The sequence below is a fragment of the Nerophis lumbriciformis genome, linkage group LG20 (genome assembly GCF_033978685.3).
Source record: "Nerophis lumbriciformis linkage group LG20, RoL_Nlum_v2.1, whole genome shotgun sequence".
NCBI classification, from domain to species: domain Eukaryota; kingdom Metazoa; phylum Chordata; class Actinopteri; order Syngnathiformes; family Syngnathidae; genus Nerophis; species Nerophis lumbriciformis.
Window position 1 is genome coordinate 12916064 of NC_084567.2, and position 21437 is coordinate 12937500.

The following is a 21437-nucleotide window of genomic DNA, read 5'->3' on the forward strand; positions in this document are numbered from 1 at the left end:
AAAGGTGGACCGACATCATATTGAATCCTATGGGTTAGGAATGGGATGGCACTTCAAGTTCGTATGTGAGTCAAGGCAGGTGGCCAACTACTTTTGGCAATATAGTTAGCCAAAACTAATAAACTAAATTTTTACTGCATCCTTGCACTTCACTAAAACTAAGATGCAAAAACACTGACTGTGATATGATTGATGATATTTGTCAAAGTGATATATGATTAACACTTGTGTAATGTTCATATAACAGATGTTTACCTTATCCCAATAACCATCTGTTCAGTATTTTAACTTAAAAGTGTTTGATTGTGAGGCATAAAAAGCCACAAAATGCAACGGGTCCATCAGACCCACAAACGCTGGCTGAGTAACAACAATATGAACGTTGCACGGAAGATTTCTCTGCCAGTTTCTGCATCCCACAGGGATTCTTCTTTTGTGTTTCTGCACCTGCGGTTCCCACACAAGGTTGCAACATTGTTTGTCAACACTGTCTGCTCTCATTTTCTCGCACATTTGACCCTCTGATGTTCTGTGTACCTACACTCTGTCCTCCTCCTGTCTAGGCCTGCCGTGTGTGTGTGTGTGTGTGTGTGTGTATATGGGTGCATGTGGTACACAACTTCACACCCGGACATCTTATATGTAATAGAAATGTGTAGGGGGGTGTATGGTGTGTGGTCATTAAATATGTATTCTGATATATGTTCTTCACAGAAAATGAGCCAAAGTCAGTGAGTCTCAGTTTGAAAAATTAATTAATCGTATAATTTTTCTTTTAATAAAAAATGAAAACGGGTCCCACAGACCTGAACACCACACTAAGACAATTAATCTTGTCTTAGTGCTTGTTTTGTTTCCCCAAAATATGAATCAGTGCACTGGATAGCATACACCAGATAGTTTTTGTGGGTTTAGGTTGCACCAGTCTCTGTCTCAGGTTGTTGCCTGCTTTGAAGTCTACTGGGATGTTGTGTTGGTTCAACCTTCTACTGAGTGTCTCACATAGACCTGATACATATGGAATGACAATATTCTTGCATCTGTCACCTTTTTCCTCCTCATCCACTCAACAGTAACAGGAGTACAATTGTTTGTTTCTTTATGATATCATCAACATGGCAACACAGTCATTCATGTTTCCATGGTTACAAGTGTTGTCTTACCTGCAAGGTCTGTGAGCTTCTCAGCCCTTTTGTTCTTTGTGATGATGATTCCTACCTGAGGACGCAACACATCACAAATATTGTTTGGTGCATACACAACTGTGGAACTGGAATATTAATGTCATGTAAATGTAAACATACATGACATTAATGTCATATAAGTGTCAAGTTACATGACATTTAATGTCATGTAAATGTCAAGTTACATGTCAAGTTACATTGCATTAAATGTTATGTAAATGTCAAGTTACATGTCATATATCACATATCATTTATGTGTCAAGTTACATGACATTTAATGTCATATAAATGTCAAGTTACATGTCATTTAAGGTAAAGTACCAATGTCACACACACACTCGGTGTGGCGAAATTATTCTCTGCATTTGACCCATCACCCTTGATCACCCCCTGGGAGGTGAGGGGAGTAGTGGGCAGCAAAGGTGGCTGTGCCCGGGAATCATTTTTGGTGATTTAACCCCCAATTCCAACCCTTGATGCTGAGTGCCAAGCAGGGAAGTAATGAGTTCCATTTTTATAGTCTTTGGTATGACTCGGACAGGGTTTGAACTCACGACCTTCCGATCTCAGGGCTGACACTCTGTCAAGTTACATGGCATTAAATGTTATGTAAATGTCAAGTTACATGTCATTTAAATGTCAAGTTACATAACATTTAATGTCATACAAATGTCAAGTTACATGGCATTAAATGTTATGCAAATGCCAAGTTACATGTCATTTAAATGTCAAGTTACATGACATTTAATGTCATAAATGTCAAGTTACATGTCATATGGATGTCAAGTTACATGTCATTTAAGTGTCAAGTTACATGACATTTAATGTCATATAAATGTCAAGTTACATGTCATTTAAGTGTCAAGTTACATGACATTTAACATCATAAATGTCAAGTTACATGGCATTAAATGTTATGTAAATGTCAAGTTACATGTCATTTAAAAATGTCAAGTTACATAACATTTAATGTCGTACAAATGTCAAGTTACATGGCATTAAATGTTATGCAAATGCCAAGTTACATGTCATTTAAATGTCAAATTACATGACATTTAATGTCATAAATGTCAAGTTACATGTCATATGGATGTCAAGTTACATGTCATTTAAGTGTCAAGTTACATGACATTTAATGTCATATAAACGTCAAGTTACATGTCATTTAAGTGTCAAGTTACATGACATTTAACATCATATAAATGTCAAGTTACATGGCATTAAATGTTATGTAAATGTCAAGTTACATGTCATTTAAGTGTCAAGTTACATGGCATTAAATGTTATGTAAATGTCAAGTTACATGTTATTTAAGTGTCAAGTTACAGAACATTTAATGTCATTTACATGTCAAGTTACATGTTATATACATGTCAAGTTACATTGCATTAAATGTTATGTAAATGCCAAGTTACATGTCATTAAATGTTATGTAAATGTCAAGTTACATGTCATTTAAGTGTCAAGTTACATGGCATTAAATGTTATGTAAATGTCAAGTTACATGTTATTTAAGTGTCAAGTTACATGACAGTTCATGTCATATACATGTCAAGTTACATGTCATTTAAGTGTCAAGTTACATGTCATTTAAGTGTCAAGTTACATGACATTTAATGTCATATAAATGTCAAGTTGCATGTGATTTAAGTGTCAAGTTACATAACATTTAATGTCATATAAATGTCAAGTTACATGGCATTAAATGTTATGCAAATGTCAAGTTACATGTCATTTAAATGTCAAGTTACATGACATTTAATGTCATAAATGTCAACTTACATGTCATATGGATGTCAAGTTAAATGTCATATGGATGTTAAGTTACATGTCATTTAAGTGTCAAGTTACATAACAATTAACATCATATAAATGTCAAGTTACATGTCATTTAAGTGTCAAGTTACATGACATTTAACATCATATAAATGTCAAGTTACATGGCATTAAATGTTATGTAAATGTCAAGTTACATGTCATTTAAGTGTCAAGTTACATAACATTAAATGTAATCTACATGTCATATACATGTCAAGTTACATTGCATTAAATGTTATGTAAATGCCAACTTACATGTCATTTAAGTGTCAAGTTACATGACAGTTCATGTCATATACAAGTTACATGGCATTAAATGTTATTCAAATGTCAAGTTACATGACATTTAATGTCATAAATGTCAAGTTACATGTCATATGGATGTCAAGTTACATGTCATATGGATGTCAAGTTACATGTCATTTAAGTGTCAAGTTACATGACAATTAACGTCATATAAATGTCAAGTTACATGTCATTTAAGTGTCAAGTTACATGACATTTAACATCATGTAAATGTCAAGTTACATTTCATTTAAGTGTTAAGTTACATAACATTAAATGTAATTTACATGTCAAGTTACATGTCATATACATGTCAAGTTACATTGCATTAAATGTTATGTAAATGTCAAGTTACATGTCATTTAAATGTCAAGTTACATAACATATAATGTCATATAAATATATATATGCCACATATATATATATACATACATATATATACATGTATACATACATATATGTATACAAATACACACACACACATATATATATATATATATATATATATATATATATATATATATATATATATATATATATATATATATACATATACACACACACACATACACATTCATATAGAAAATAATGTTTTATCTTACCTGACTGATGGGATTTTGTTCAAAGTACTCCGCAACGAACGCTTCCATCAGCTGATGGAAAAAAGAGGAGAAAAGTCTGAGTGTGTTTGTAATAGGAGAATATAAGAAACATTGAGTGTTTGCAATAGGAGAATATAACACAAACCTTAAGTGTGTTTGTAATAGGAGAACATAAGACAAACATTGAGGGCGTTTATAATAGGAGAATAGAAGACAAACCTTGAGTGTGTTTGTAATAGGAGAATATAACACAAACCTTGATTGTCTTTGTAATAGGAGAATATAAGACTAACCTTCAATGAGTTTGTAATAGGAGAATATAAGACAAACCTTAAATGTATTTGTAATAGGAGAATATAAGACAAACATTGAGTGTGTTTGTAATAGGAGAATATAAAACTAACTTTCAATGAGTTTGTTGAAGAGGTTCATTTAGCCTACCGATGTGTTTCTATAAATGGTTGATTTATATAGGCTAGTAAGGTAAAGTTTTGTACCTGACAAGTTTCAGCTACCTTGCTTCTGCAGCCTTCATCAGAGGTGTCTGATGATCAACCTTCAATGAATTTGTAATAGGAGAATATAAGACTAACCTTGAGAGTGGCAGTAAGGCGGGTAGGTTTTAGGTCTTGGTCCTCCATACTTCTGGAACAGTCAATCACCACATAAAGATGACGCATCTGCAGACATACACGGGGGCTGATGGTGTGTTTGACAACTTTCACTTTGTTCTTTTCTCCTGACTCTAAAAACTGTGCCATGGACATAATTCATTATGCATAATAATTGTAATATTATTATGCAGACAAATATAGCTGCTGAGGGTGTGTTTGACAACTTTCACTTTGTTCTTTTCTCCTGACTCTACAAACAGTACCATGGACATAATTAATTATGAATAATAATGATAATATTTATATTTAGACATTCATGTATCTGCTACTGTGATCATTTGGGTCTCTAATTATTACACTTATTGAAAAGAAAAAGTACTTATGATCACTAAGTTACTACTAAAACATGAGTGTTTCTTTGCAGCAAGTGATAAAAAGTCCATTATAAGTGTGAGTGGCTGCAAGGCGCCCACTAGTGGTGAGTGAAAGTAAAGTCAAGGGGGAGTAACAGACAATTCAAATGGCTGTACAGACTCACTAACATCAGGTGTAATAGAGGGTTTCTGCTTCAAACACATTTAAATACTCACTCACACACTCACACATGTTTTTTTACACACATGGCGATCAAAATATGGACATACATTTTTTACACACACGGTTTGATATACGCGCACGCACGCACACACAAAGACGAAAAAGTAACTCACCATTCCAAGTCTCACTTGAGCACAGCTTTTAAGAACTCTGCAAACACAAGAAATCAACTTTTATTTCTACTTCTCGACATACTTCTTTGGCGTTTCTTCTTCTTGCTCTGACTTTTGGTTTGGAACAGGATCAATACATTTTTCACTTACAGATTGGTCTGGAACAGGATCAATACATTTTTCACTTACAGTTTGGTCTGGAACAGGATCAATACATATTTCATTACTATTACATTTTGGTCTGGAACAGGATGAATACATAATTCACTAGTACATTTTGGACTGGAACAGGATCAAGATATACAGTATTTCATTATTATTACATTTTGGTCTGGTCCAGGATCAAAACATATTTCATTATTATTAAATTTTGGTCTGGAACAGGATGAATTCATATTTCATTATTATAAAATTTTGGTCTGAAACAGGATCGATACATTTTTCACTTACAGTTTGGTCTGGAACAGGATCAATACATATTTCATTATTATTACATTTTGGTCTGGAACAGGATCAATACATTTTTCACTTACAGTTTGGTCTGGAACAGGATCAATTCATATTTCATTATTATTACATTTTGGTCTGGAACAGGATCGATACATTTTTCACTTACAGTTTGGTCTGGAACAGGATCAATTCATATTTCATTATTATTACATTTTGGTCTGGAACAGGATCAATTCATATTTCACTATTATTATATTTTGGTCTGGAACAGGATCAATACAAATGTCACTATTACATTTTGGACTGGAACACGATCAATACATATTTCATGATTAATACATTTTGGACTAGAACAGGATCAAGATATACAGTATTTCATTATTATTACATTTTGGTCTGGAACAGGATCAATACATATTTTACTATTATTACATTTTGGTCTGGAACAGGATCAATACATATTTCACTATCATTATATTTTGGACTGGAACAGGATCAATACATATGTCAATATTACATTTTGGACTGGAACACGATCAATACATATTTCACTATTAATACATTTTGGACTAGAACAGGATCAAGATATACAGTATTTCATTATTATTACATTTTGGTCTGGAACAAGATCAATTCATATTTCACTATTATTTTATTTTGGACTGGAACAGGATCAATACATATTTCATTATTATTATATTTTGGACTAGAACACGATAAATACATATGTCACTATTAATACATTTTGGACTAGAACAGGATCAAGATATACAGTATTTCATTATTATTGCATTTTGGTCTGGAACAGGATCAATACATATTTCATTATTATTACATTTTGGTCTGGAACAGGACCAATTCATATTTCATTATTATTAAATTTTGGTTTGGAAGAGGATCAATACATATTTCACTATCATTACATTTAGGATTGGAACAGGATCAATACATATTTCATTATTATTAAATTTTAGTCTGGAACAGGATCAATTTATATTTCATTATTATTAAATTTTGGTTTGGAACAGGATCAATACATATCTCACTATCATTACATTTAGGACTGGAACAGGATCAATACATATTTCATAATTATAAAATTTTGGACTGGAACAAGATCAATACATATTTCACTATCATTACACTTTGGACTGGAACAGGATCAATACATATGTCATTATTTTTTACATTTTGGTCTGGAACAGGATCAATACATATTTCACTAGTATTACATTTTGGTCTGGAACAAGATCAATAAGTATTTCACTGTTATTACATTTTTGTCTGGAACAGGATCCATACATACTTCATTATTATTACATGTTGGTCTGGTACAGGATTAATACATATTTCACTATTATTACAGTTTGGCCTGGAACAGGATTAATACATATTTCACTATTACATTTTGATCTGGAGCAGGATCAATACATATTTCATAATTATTACATTTTGGACTGGAACAGGATCAATACATATTTCACTATTATTACACTTTGGACTGGAACAGGATCAATACATATGTCATTATTTTTACATTTTGGTCTGGAACAGGATCAATACATATTTCACTATTATTACATTTTGGCCTGGAACAAGATCAATAAGTATTTCACTGTTATTACATTTTTGTCTGGAACAGGATCCATACATACTTCATTATTATTACATGTTGGTCTGGTACAGGATTAATACATATTTCACTATTATTACAGTTTGGTCTGGAACAGGATTAATACATATTTCATTATTATTACATTTTGGTCTGGAACACGATCAATTCATATTTCATTATTATTAAATTTTGGTCTGGAACAGGATCAATTCATATTTCATAATTATTACATTTTGGTTTGGAAGAGGATCAATACATATTTCACTATCATTACATTTAGGACTGGAACAGGATCAGTACATATTTCATAATTATTACATTTTGGACTGGAACAGGATCAATACATATTTCACTATTATTACACTTTGGACTGGAACAGGATCAATAAGTATTTCACTGTTATTACATTTTTGTCTGGAACAGGATCCATACATACTTCATTATAATTACATGTTGGTCTGGTACAGGATTAATACATATTTCACTATTATTACAGTTTGGCCTGGAACAGGATTAATACATATTTCACTATTATTACATTTTGGTCTGTAACAGGATCAATTCATATTTCATAATTATTACATTTTGGTTTGGAACAGGATCAATACATATTTCACTATCATTACATTTAGGACTGGAACAGGATCAGTACATATTTCATAATTATTACATTTTGGACTGGAACAGGATCAATACATATTTCACTATTATTACACTTTGGACTGGAACAGGATCAATAAGTATTTCACTGTTATTACATTTTTGTCTGGAACAGGATCCATACATACTTCATTATTATTACATGTTGGTCTGGTACAGGATCAATACATATTTCACTATTATTACAGTTTGGTCTGGAACAGGATTAATACATATTTCACTATTATTACATTTTGGTCTGGAGCAGGATCAATACATATGTCATTATTATTACATTTTGGTCTGGAGCAGGATCAATACATATGTCATTATTATTACATTTTGGTCTGGAGCAGGATCAATACATAATTCACTATTATTACAGTTTGGCCTGGAACAGGATTAATACATATTTCACTATTATTACATTTTGGTCTGTAACAGGATCAATTCATATTTCATAATTATTACATTTTGGTTTGGAACAGGATCAATACATATTTCACTATCATTACATTTAGGACTGGAACAGGATCAGTACATATTTCATAATTATTACATTTTGGACTGGAACAGGATCAATACATATTTCACTATTATTACACTTTGGACTGGAACAGGATCAATAAGTATTTCACTGTTATTACATTTTTGTCTGGAACAGGATCCATACATACTTCATTATTATTACATGTTGGTCTGGTACAGGATCAATACATATTTCACTATTATTACAGTTTGGTCTGGAACAGGATTAATACATATTTCACTATTATTACATTTTGGTCTGGAGCAGGATCAATACATATGTCATTATTATTACATTTTGGTCTGGAGCAGGATCAATACATATGTCATTATTATTACATTTTGGTCTGGAGCAGGATCAATACATAATTCACTATTATTACAGTTTGGCCTGGAACAGGATTAATACATATTTCACTATTATTACATTTTGGTCTGTAACAGGATCAATTCATATTTCATAATTATTACATTTTGGTTTGGAACAGGATCAATACATATTTCACTATCATTACATTTAGGACTGGAACAGGATCAGTACATATTTCATAATTATTACATTTTGGACTGGAACAGGATCAATACATATTTCACTATTATTACACTTTGGACTGGAACAGGATCAATAAGTATTTCACTGTTATTACATTTTTGTCTGGAACAGGATCCATACATACTTCATTATTATTACATGTTGGTCTGGTACAGGATCAATACATATTTCACTATTATTACAGTTTGGTCTGGAACAGGATTAATACATATTTCACTATTATTACATTTTGGTCTGGAGCAGGATCAATACATATGTCATTATTATTACATTTTGGTCTGGAGCAGGATCAATACATATGTCATTATTATTACATTTTGGTCTGGAGCAGGATCAATACATAATTCACTATTATTACAGTTTGGCCTGGAACAGGATTAATACATATTTCACTATTATTACATTTTGGTCTGTAACAGGATCAATTCATATTTCATAATTATTACATTTTGGTTTGGAACAGGATCAATACATATTTCACTATCATTACATTTAGGACTGGAACAGGATCAGTACATATTTCATAATTATTACATTTTGGACTGGAACAGGATCAATACATATTTCACTATTATTACACTTTGGACTGGAACAGGATCAATAAGTATTTCACTGTTATTACATTTTTGTCTGGAACAGGATCCATACATACTTCATTATTATTACATGTTGGTCTGGTACAGGATCAATACATATTTCACTATTATTACAGTTTGGTCTGGAACAGGATTAATACATATTTCACTATTATTACATTTTGGTCTGGAGCAGGATCAATACATATGTCATTATTATTACATTTTGGTCTGGAGCAGGATCAATACATATGTCATTATTATTACATTTTGGTCTGGAGCAGGATCAATACATAATTCACTATTATTACAGTTTGGCCTGGAACAGGATTAATACATATTTCACTATTATTACATTTTGGTCTGTAACAGGATCAATTCATATTTCATAATTATTACATTTTGGTTTGGAACAGGATCAATACATATTTCACTATCATTACATTTAGGACTGGAACAGGATCAGTACATATTTCATAATTATTACATTTTGGACTGGAACAGGATCAATACATATTTCACTATTATTACACTTTGGACTGGAACAGGATCAATAAGTATTTCACTGTTATTACATTTTTGTCTGGAACAGGATCCATACATACTTCATTATTATTACATGTTGGTCTGGTACAGAATTAATACATATTTCACTATTATTACAGTTTGGTCTGGAACAGGATTAATACATATTTCACTATTATTACATTTTGGTCTGGAGCAGGATCAATACATATGTCATTATTATTACATTTTGGTCTGGAGCAGGATCAATACATATGTCATTATTATTACATTTTGGTCTGGAGCAGGATCAATACATATGTCATTATTATTACATTTTGGTCTGGAGCAGGATCAATACATAATTCACTATTATTACAGTTTGGCCTGGAACAGGATTAATACATATTTCACTATTATTACATTTTGGTCTGTAACAGAATCAATTCATATTTCATAATTATTACATTTTGGTTTGGAACAGGATCAATACATATTTCACTATCATTACATTTAGGACTGGAACAGGATCAGTACATATTTCATAATTATTACATTTTGGACTGGAACAGGATCAATACATATTTCACTATTATTACACTTTGGACTGGAACAGGATCAATAAGTATTTCACTATTATTACATTTTTGTCTGGAACAGGATCCATACATACTTCATTATTATTACATGTTGGTCTGGTACAGAATTAATACATATTTCACTATTATTACAGTTTGGTCTGGAACAGGATTAATACATATTTCACTATTATTACATTTTGGTCTGGAGCAGGATCAATACATATGTCATTATTATTACATTTTGGTCTGGAGCAGGATCAATACATATGTCATTATTATTACATTTTGGTCTGGAGCAGGATCAATACATATGTCATTATTATTACATTTTGGTCTGGAGCAGGATCAATACATATGTCATTATCATTACATTTTGGTCTGGAGCAGGATCAATACATATGTCATTAGTGTTACATACCTTTCCCTTTTGGACTGGAACAGGATCTCCTCCACAGAAGCTTTGAGTGATCCTGATTCATCCTCCTGCAACACTTCCCTGGTAAACATGACACAAAATCATCAACATCTGAACAATTGTGAACGTTGATGAATTCTGAATGATTATGGATATTGATGACTTTTGATTGAGGATATTGATGACTTCTGAAGGGTTGTGGATGTTGATGACTTCTCATTGATTGTGGGTATTGATTACTATAATAAATAACAATTCTGATTGAGTATATTGATGAATTATATTCTGAATGATTTAGGATATTCATAAATTCTCAATGATTATGAATATGAATTAATTCTGAAAGAATATGAATACTGATGAATTCTGACTGATTGTGGTTATTGATGAATCCTGAATGATTGAGGATATTGATGAATTCTGAAGGATTGTGGATATTGATGAATTCTGAATGATTCTGAATGTGGATGAATTCTGATTGAGGATATTGATGAATTCTGACTGATTGTGGTTATTGATGAATTCTGAATGATTGAGGATATTGATGAATTCTGAATGATTGTAGATATTGATGAATTCTGAATGATTCTGAATGTGGATGAATTCTGATTGAGGATATTGATGAATTCTGAATGATTGAGGATATTGATGAATTCTGAATGATTGAGGATATTGATGAATTCTGATTGAGGATATTGGTGAATACTAAATGTTGGTTAATTCTGAATGATTGTGGATACTAATGAATTCTGAATTATTAAGCATTTTAATGAATTCTAATTTTTTGAGGATATTGATTAACTCTGAATGATTGAGGATATTGATGAATTCTGAATGATTGAGGATATTGATGAATTCTGAATGATTGAGGATATTGATGCATTCTGAATTTTGGTTAATTCTGAATGATTGTGGATACTAATGAATTCTGAATTATTAAGCATTTTGATTAATTAAATTTTTTGAGGATATTTATTAATTCTGAATGATTGTGGATATTTATTAATTCTGAATGATTATGAATGTTGATGAAGTCTGAATGATTGAGGATATTGATGAATTCTGATTGAGGATATTGATAAATTCTGATTGAGGATATTGATGAATTCTGAATGATTGAGGATATTGATGAATTCTGAATTTTGATCAATTCTGAATGATTGTGGATACTAATGAATTCTAAATTATGAATGTGGATTAATTCTGAATTTTTGAGGATATTGGTGAATTCTGAATGATTGAGGACATTGATGAATTCTAATTGAGGCTATTGATGAATTCTGAATTTTGGTTAATTCTGAATGATTGTGGATACTAATGAATTCTGAATTATTGAGCATTTTGATTAATTCAATTTTTTTGTGGATATTGATGAATTCTGAATGATTATGAATGTTGATAAAGTCTGAATGATTGAGGATATTGATGAATTCTGATTGAGGATATTGATGAATTCTGAATGATTGAGGATATTGATGAATTCTGAATGTTGACAAATTCTGAATGATTGTGGATACTAATGAATTCTAAATTATGAATGTGGATTAATTCTGAATTTTTGAGGATGTTGGTGAATTCTGAATGATTGAGGATATTGATGAATTCTGAATGATTGTGGATACTAATTCATTCTAAATGATGAATTTGGATTCATTTTGAATTTTTGAGGATATTGGTGAATTCTGACTGATTGTGGATACTAATTAATTCTGAATGATTGAGGATATTGATGAATTCTGAATGATTGTGTATATTGATGAATTCTGAATGATTGTGGATACTAATTAATTCTGAATGATTATGGATATTGATGACTTCTGAATGATTGTGTATATTGATGAATTCTGAATGATTGAGGATATTGATTAATTCTGAATGATCAGGGTATTGATGAAGTCTGAATGATTGCGGATGCTGATGAATTCTGAATGATTGAGGATATTGATTAATTCTGAATGATTAGGGTATTGATGAAGTCTGAATGATTGCGGATGCTGATGAATTCTGAAAGATCATGAATATATCTATGAATAAATCTGTGTCACATTCTTACCATGTTCTCTCATAACCACCTTCCCAGCGCTTTGCTCTCTCTGGCTCGTCTTCCATCATGAATTAGATTTGCACTAAAAAGATGGAAAATTGGATGAGTTATCACACAATTGTATAATTTGTATTTTTTTTATAAAGATGGCGCTCCCCTGTAAGCGACATTGTGTAGCTCTTTGAGTCAAGTTTTTTGTAGTTTCCGTGTTATTCTTTTACTTCATTCAATGTGCGGTACGTTAGGGCTAACGTCAAGTACGATCGGGCGACACTGATACATCTTGGTCAGATGAGTCACAAAGGATATTTTTATAACAAACTGCTCGACTCCTTCCTGGAGCCAGACCTTCATGCCGGAACAACGCGGGGCCGGGCTGCAGCCAGGGGTTTGCTTGGCGCCCCGAGACCGATACAGAGGCGTGGCTGGCGGGGAGGCGCTGAACGAAGACTTCGACACCTGGCTCGCAAGAGTAGGCTAACCCTCCCGGCTATACTTCTCACCAACGTCCAGTCGCTTGGAAATAAAGTGGACGACCTTCTCAGTAGGATGGATACGCAGCGGTACATTCAGGACTGGTCTGTGCTGTGTTTATGTGAAACGTGGCTCGGAGAAAGGACTCCCAATGAAGCAATAACACCGGCAGGCTACACGCTCTTCAGAACCGACTGCAAAGCTGCCGACTGCGGCAAGACCCGCGGGGGAGGGACAGCAATTTTTGTCAAAACGTACTGGAGCACTAACAACAAGGTAATATCGCACTTGTGTAGTGAAGACATGGAGTTTATTACCATAAAGTGCAGACCAATTTATATACCCAGAGAACTGCAGTGTATTCTATTGAGTACAGTGTACACCAGGGGTAGGGAACCTATGGCTCTAGAGCCAGATGTGGCTCTTTTGATGGCTGCATCTGGCTCTCAGATAAATCTTAGCTGACATTGCTTAACACAATAAGTAATGAATAATTCCGATGGTAATCACAGTGTTAAAGGGGAACATTATCACAATTTCAGAAGGGTTAAAACCATTAAAAATCAGTTCCCAGTGGCTTATTTTATTTTTCGAAGTTTTTTTCAAAATTTTACCCATCACGCTATATCCCTAAAAAAAGCTTCAAAGTGCCTGATTTTAACCATCGTTATATACACCCGTCCATTTTCCTGTGACGTCACATAGTGATGCCAACACAAACAAACATGTCGCATAGAACAGCAAGCTATAGTGACATTAGCTCGGATTCAGACTCGGATTTCAGCGGCTTAAGCGATTCAACAGATTACGCATGTATTGAAACGGATGGTTGTAGTGTGGAGGCAGGTAGCGAAAACGAAATTGAAGAAGAAACTGAAGCTACGGTTTGAACCGTATGCAAGCGAAACCGACGAAAACGACACGACAGCCAGCGACACGGGAGAAAGCGAGGACGAATTCGGCGATCGCCTTCTAACCAACGATTGGTATGTGTTTGTTTGGCATTAAAGGAAACTAACAACTATGAACTAGGTTTAGAGCATATGAAATACATTTGGCAACAACATGCACTTTGAGAGTGCAGACAGCCCAATTTTCATCAATTAATATATTCTGTAGACATACCCTCATCCGTGCTCTTTTCCTGAAAGCTGATCTGTCCAGTTTTGGAGTTGATGTCAGCAGGCCAGGGAAGCTAGGGTCGATATTCTTCTCTTGATCATCTTCGGTGGCATAAGGGACGGTGTGAGCCAAGACATCCAGGGGGGTTTAGCTCGCTCGTCTGCGGGAACAAACTGCCGCCATTGCTTGCCGTGCTACCGAGGTCCTTTGTCCCTGAATTGCTCACACACTCCGGCAGATTCAATGGGGGTCTGGCGGCAGATTTCTTTGACTTTATCGTTGGAAATGCATCTGCTTTGAGTGTCGCAGGATATCCACACATTCTTGCCATCTCTGTCGTAGCATAGCTTCCGTCGGTAAAGTGTGCGGAACAAACGTCCAATTTCTTGCCACTTTCGCATCTTTGGGCCACTGGTGCAACTTGAATCCGTCCCTGTTCGTGTTGTTACACCCTCTGACAACACACCGACGAGGCATGATGTCTCCAAGGTACGGAAAACAGTCGAAAAACCGGAAAATAACAGAGCTGATTTGACTTGGTGTTTGAGAAAATGGCGGATTGCTTCCCGATGTGACGTCACGTCCGAGAGCGAATACTAGAAAGGCGTTTAATTCGCCAAAATTCACCCATTTAGAGTTCGGAAATCGGTAAAAAAAATATATGGTTTTTTTTCTGCAACATCAAGGTATATATTGACGCTTACATAGGTCTGGTGATAATGTTCCCTTTAAAAATAACGTTCAAAATATAAAACATTCTCATGCATTTTAATCCATCCATCCGTTTTCTACCGCGCCTGCTCAAGAAGTCGCATTATTGGTAAGAAGTATTGTATTTATTATTGGTTAGCTTCAGAATAACAATGTTATTAACAAGAATAAGAGACTTATTACACTCTAAAAATGTTGGTCTTACTTAAAAATGCACGCATTTAGTTGTATTCAGTGTTAAAAAATAGTATATGGCTCTCACGGAAATACATTTTAAAATATTTGGCTTTCATGGCTCTTTCAGCCAAAAAGGTTCCCAACCCCTGGTGTACACCACCCGTGCCCCTGCTAACGAGGACAAGGCACTCAAAGAGCTGCACAACATGATCTCTAGACATGAGAACTCATACCCAGATGCTGCTTTTATTATTGTAGGGGATTTTAACCACTGTAACCTAAGGAAAAATATCTTGAAACTCCACCAGTTTATCAACTTCCCCAAACCCCACTTTGTAAAATCTGATCCCATCGCAGTCTTACTACAGCCTACTTACATCACAAAGCTAAAAGCAATCCCAATTACCGTAATTTCCGGACTATAAGCCGCTACTTTTTTCCCTCGTTCTGGTCCTTGCGGCTTATACGACGGTGCGGCTTCCGGTCACCAGGTGCGCGCACTACCGAGGATGCGCGCGACTGAGGCAGACATCCGAGGCAGACAAAACAAAGAGTAGGAGAGCGTCAGCGACAGTTTGCGCGAAGGAAGTGTTCATGTAAACACCCTCAATATGGAAAACAAACAGAGAAGTGCATATGATGCTGCTTTTAAGTTAAAGGCAATCGATCTGGCTGTCAAAGAAGGAAATAGAGCTGCTGCATGTACCCTTGACATCAATGAATCAATGGTGAGACGTTGGAGACGGCAGCATGAAGAACTGATTCAATGCAAAAAGACAAAAAAATCCTTCAGAGGTAATAAAAGCAGATGGCCGGAACTTGAAAACTTTCTTGAGGACTGGGTGAACACACAGAAAGCAGACGGCCGGGGTGTTTCCACCGTGCAGATCCGACTGAAAGCCCAAACAACCGCCAAAGAAATGAATATTGAAGATTTTAGAGGTGGACCATCATGGTGTGTCAGATTTATGAGACGAAAAGGACTGTCCATTAGGGCACGGACGACTCTGAGTCAGCAACTCCCTCCCGACCACAAGGAGAAATCAACAAACTTCCGCGAATTCACACAAAGAAAGATAGACGAATATTCCATCGGACCGGACGAGATAATAAACATGGATGAAGTGCCTCTGTCCTTTGACTTGCCTCTCACAAGGACTGTTAACAAAAAAGGTGAATCGTCCATCACACTGAGAACAACTGGCCATGAGAGAACACATTTCACTTGTGTTCTGGGCTGCACAGCATCCGGACTAAAGCTTCCACCGATGGTGATTTTTAAACGGATTACTATGCCAAATGAAAAATTCCCGAAAGACATCTCCGTAAAAGTCAACCAGAAAGGGTGGATGATGGAAAGCGTTATGAAGGAATGGCTGAATGAGGGCTATGGTAAGCGACCTGGGTTTTTTTTTGCAAAAAAAAAAGCACTGTTCGTTTTGGACAGCATGAGGGCCCATATAACAGATTCTGTGAAAGCAGCCATCAAGAGCACAAACTCTATTCCAGCTGTGATTCCTGGGGGCACAACGAAGTATTTGCAGCCACTGGACATCAGTGTGAATCGTGCTTTTAAAGTGGCACTACGAGTTCAGTGGGAGGCATGGATGACTAACGGTGAGAAATCATTCACCAAAACTGGTCGCATGCGAAAAGCAACTTTTGCTCACGTCTGCCAGTGGATCCTGACGGCATGGAAAAGTGTGAAAACGGCTTTCGAAAAGCTGGACTGCTGCGTCGTGATGATGAAGAGGACGGCGTAACGGCTGACGAAGCCGGAGCCGTTGATTCCACTGACGAAGAGGAAGGTTTTGAGAGCGAGAACAAAGGAGAGAGAGTGGCTGACGACGCCATTTTGGACCTGTTCTTCTCCGACACCGACGAAGAGGATTTCGGTGGTTTTAGTACGCAGGAGGAAGACGATGACACAATGATTAAAAACTGACTGGCCGCGGGACTGCACTTTTACTGCCGTGTTACAGGCGAGTACTTTGTATTACTTTGCACCGTTGTATTATTTGTACTCTGCACGAATGCTGTTCGCCATGTCAAAGATGTGAAAGTTTGATTGAATGATTGAAAGATTTTTTGTTAATAAATGGGACGCTTTGCGTTCCCAAACAGTCAGTCCCGACAATCCCCTCCGTGGTAGCAGGAACCCCTATATACTACGGTAATTACACATCAAAACGCCTGCGGCTTATAGTCGGGTGCGGCTTATATATGGAGCAATCTGTATTTTCCACTAAATTTAGCTGGTGCGGCTTATAGTCAGGTGCGGCTTATAGTCCGGAAATTACGGTACTGTCAGAACTGTAAAGACGTGGAATGAACGTGGAATCTCTCCTCTCATATAATGAAGACAATGGAGCGGCTCTTTCTCAGCCTCCTCAAAACCACAGGTGCAACATGCCCAGGACAGCCTGCAGTTTGCGTACCGGGCAGGCGTTGGTGTGGAGGATGCTATCCTTTACCTGCTGCACCCAGCCCACTCACACCTAGATAAGGGAAATGGCACTGTGAGGATCCTGGTCCTGGACTTCTCGAGTGCCTTTAATACTATCCAGCCCCGCCTTCTCCAGGACAAGCTGGACAGAATGCGAGTGAACCCCTGCTTGGTTGCCTGGATTTCAAACTACCTCCCCGATAGGCCACAGTACGTCAGACTGAAGGACATCACGTCTGACATTGTGATCAGCAGCACCGGAGCACCGCAGGGAACGGTGCTGGCCCCTCTTCTCTTCAACCCTGTACACCCCTGACTTCTGCTACAACTCGGAGCTGTGTCACATCCAGAAGTTTGCGGATGACACAGTCATCGTCGGGTGCATCAGAGACGACAGAGAGGAGGCGTTTCGGAACCTTGTGAGGGACTTTGCTGTCTGGTGCCACAGGAACCTATTGCAGCTCAATCCGTCAAAGACCAAGGAGCTTGTCATTGACTTTCGGAGGTCGAGACTCCATCGTCTCGTGTAGATGCCAAGATAGATAGTGAAGTGAAGTGAATTATATTTATATAGCGCTTTTCTCTAGTGACTCAAAGCGCTTTACATAGGGAAACCCAATATCTAAGTTACATTTAAACCAATGTGGGTGGCACTGGGAGCAGGTGGGTAAAGTGTCTTGCCCAAGGACACAACAGCAGTGACTTGGATGGCGGAAGCGGGAATCGAACCTGCAACCCCCAAGTTGCTGGCACGGCCACTCTACCAACCGAGCTATACCGCCCCAATAGTATATACTTACGTGTATAGTATATATTTAAATTTACAGTATATACTTACATGTATAATATATATTTACATTTACAGTATATATTTACATGTATAGTATATATTTACATTAACAGTATATACTTACATGTATAGTATATATTTACATTTACAGTATATATTTACAGTATATACTTACATGTATAGTATATATTTACATTTACAGTATATATTTACAGTATATACTTACATGTATAGTATATATTTACATTTACAGTATATATTTACAGTATGTACCTACATGTATAGTAAATGTTTACATTTACACTATATACTTACGTGTATAGTATATATTTACATTTACAGTATATACTTACATGTATAGTATATATTTACATTTACAGTATATATTTACATGTACAGTATATAATTACATTTACAGTGAACTTACATGTATAATATATATTTACATTTACAGTATATACACTTACATGCATAGTATATATTTACATTTACAGTATATACTTACATTTATAGTATATATTTACATTTACATCTAAAAGTATATATTTACATTTTTAGTATGTATTTACATGTATAGTATATATTTAAATGTACAGTATATATTTACATTATATATACATTAAAACTTATATATTTTAAGGCTGCAGCTAACGATTATTTTTCTATCGATTAATCTATAGATTATTTTTTTGATTAATCGGTTAATCTATAGATTATTTTTTCGATTAATCTATAGATTATTTTTCCTTTTACCGATTATTTTTTTTATTTAAAATGAAGATGAAAAAAATAAATGTAGGCCAGTTTTTTCAAAAGGCATGGCTTTTATTTACAAAAAAAAAAGTATGGCCACTCAGTCAACATTGACAACAACATGACAAAATATTCTGTAACAATGTAAACATTTAACAAAATTAAAAGTAGCTTATTTGCTTTTAATGTGCAAATATAAAAGTAAACATCCAGTGCAAATCTTAATATTCTGCAATAGTATAAGCATTTCAAAAGTAAAAGTATTGCTTATTTTGCTTTAAAATGTGCAAAAATAAAGATAAACATCCAATTCAAAAAAGTGCAAAACGGAAATATTCTGTAACAACAGTGTAAACATTTCAACAAAAGTAAAACTTTTGCTTATTTTGCTTAATAACACAACAATGATAGTATGATTAAAGTGAAAGTTAATTGTTCGTTTGTACATAGTATACGTAATTGTTAATGTTGTAAAAGGTATTTGCACAACTAATTAACGTTAGCGTTAAAGAGGAGCGCGTCTTTGTAAACACTGAACAGGCACGCCAAACGCGCCTCTCAGAACGAAACGGTGCTTTAGTTTATGAATTTACAACGCAGATACAAATGACACATTCATGTTTTTGTGTAATGATGACAACGTATACTCACGCGGACGATTGACTAGTTGATGGTGATGGCAAGAACGCTGCCGTTGTGCTGCTATGATAGGCCATTTCCGCTCGACACAGTGTGCATACAACAACATTATTAGCAGAGGTGGGTAGAGTAGCCAGAAATTGTACTCAAGTAAGAGTACTGTTACTTTAGAGATGTATTACTCAAGTAAAAGTAAGGAGTAGTCACCCAAATATTTACTTGAGTAAAAGTAAAAAGTATGTTGTGAAAAAACTACTCAAGTACTGAGTAACATACACACACATATCATATATATATATATATATATATATATATATATATATTAAGGCTGCAGCTAACGATTATTTTTCTATCGATTAATCTATAGATTATTTTTTTCGATTAATCGGTTAATCTATAGATTATTTTTTCGATTAATCTATAGATTATTTTTCCTTTTACCGATTATTTTTTTTATTTAAAATGAAGATGAAAAAATAAATGTAGGCCAGTTTTTTCAAAAGGCATGGCTTTTATTTACAAAAACAAAAGTATGGCCACTCAGTCAACATTGACAACAACATGACAAAATATTCTGTAACAATGTAAACATTTAACAAAATTAAAAGTAGCTTATTTGCTTTTAATGTGCAAATATAAAAGTAAACATCCAGTGCAAATCTTAATATTCTGCAATAGTATAAGCATTTCAAAAGTAAAAGTATTGCTTATTTTGCTTTAAAATGTGCAAAAATAAAGATAAACATCCAATTCAAAAAAGTGCAAAACGGAAATATTCTGTAACAACAGTGTAAACATTTCAACAAAAGTAAAAGTATTGCTTATTTGCTAAAATGTGCAAAAATAAAGATAAACATCCAATACAAAAAAGTGCAAAACGAAATATTCTGTAACAACAGTGTAAACATTTCAACAAAAGTAAAACTTTTGCTTATTTTGCTTAATAACACAACAATGATAGTATGATTAAAGTGAAAGTTAATTGTTCGTTTGTACATAGTATACGTAATTGTTAATGTTGTAAAAGGTATTTGCACAACTAATTAACGTTAGCGTTAAAGAGGAGCACGTCTTTGTAAACACTGAACAGGCACGCCAAACGCTCCTCTCAGAGCGAAACGGTGCTTTAGTTTATGAATTTACAACGCAGATACAAATGACACATTCATGTTTTTGTGTAATGATGACAACGTATACTCACGCGGACG

The 21437-nt window shown here is 34.6% G+C and overlaps 1 protein-coding gene across 1 annotated transcript in view; it reads right to left on the reverse strand.

The window, feature by feature from the left end:
* The window catches only part of gtf2h2 (general transcription factor IIH, polypeptide 2), a 79174-nt gene that overhangs the window by 52899 nt on the left and 4838 nt on the right, over positions 1-21437 (reverse strand). Inside the window, exons 2-7 of the mRNA XM_061981026.1 lie at positions 13127-13199; positions 11077-11154; positions 5214-5250; positions 4483-4569; positions 3890-3940; positions 1164-1218 (exon numbers count right to left, since the gene is read on the reverse strand). Coding sequence (XP_061837010.1) covers positions 1164-1218; positions 3890-3940; positions 4483-4569; positions 5214-5250; positions 11077-11154; positions 13127-13185 — 367 coding nt within the window. The 5' untranslated portion in view covers positions 13186-13199. The remainder of the gene's footprint in view (positions 1-1163; positions 1219-3889; positions 3941-4482; positions 4570-5213; positions 5251-11076; positions 11155-13126; positions 13200-21437) is intronic.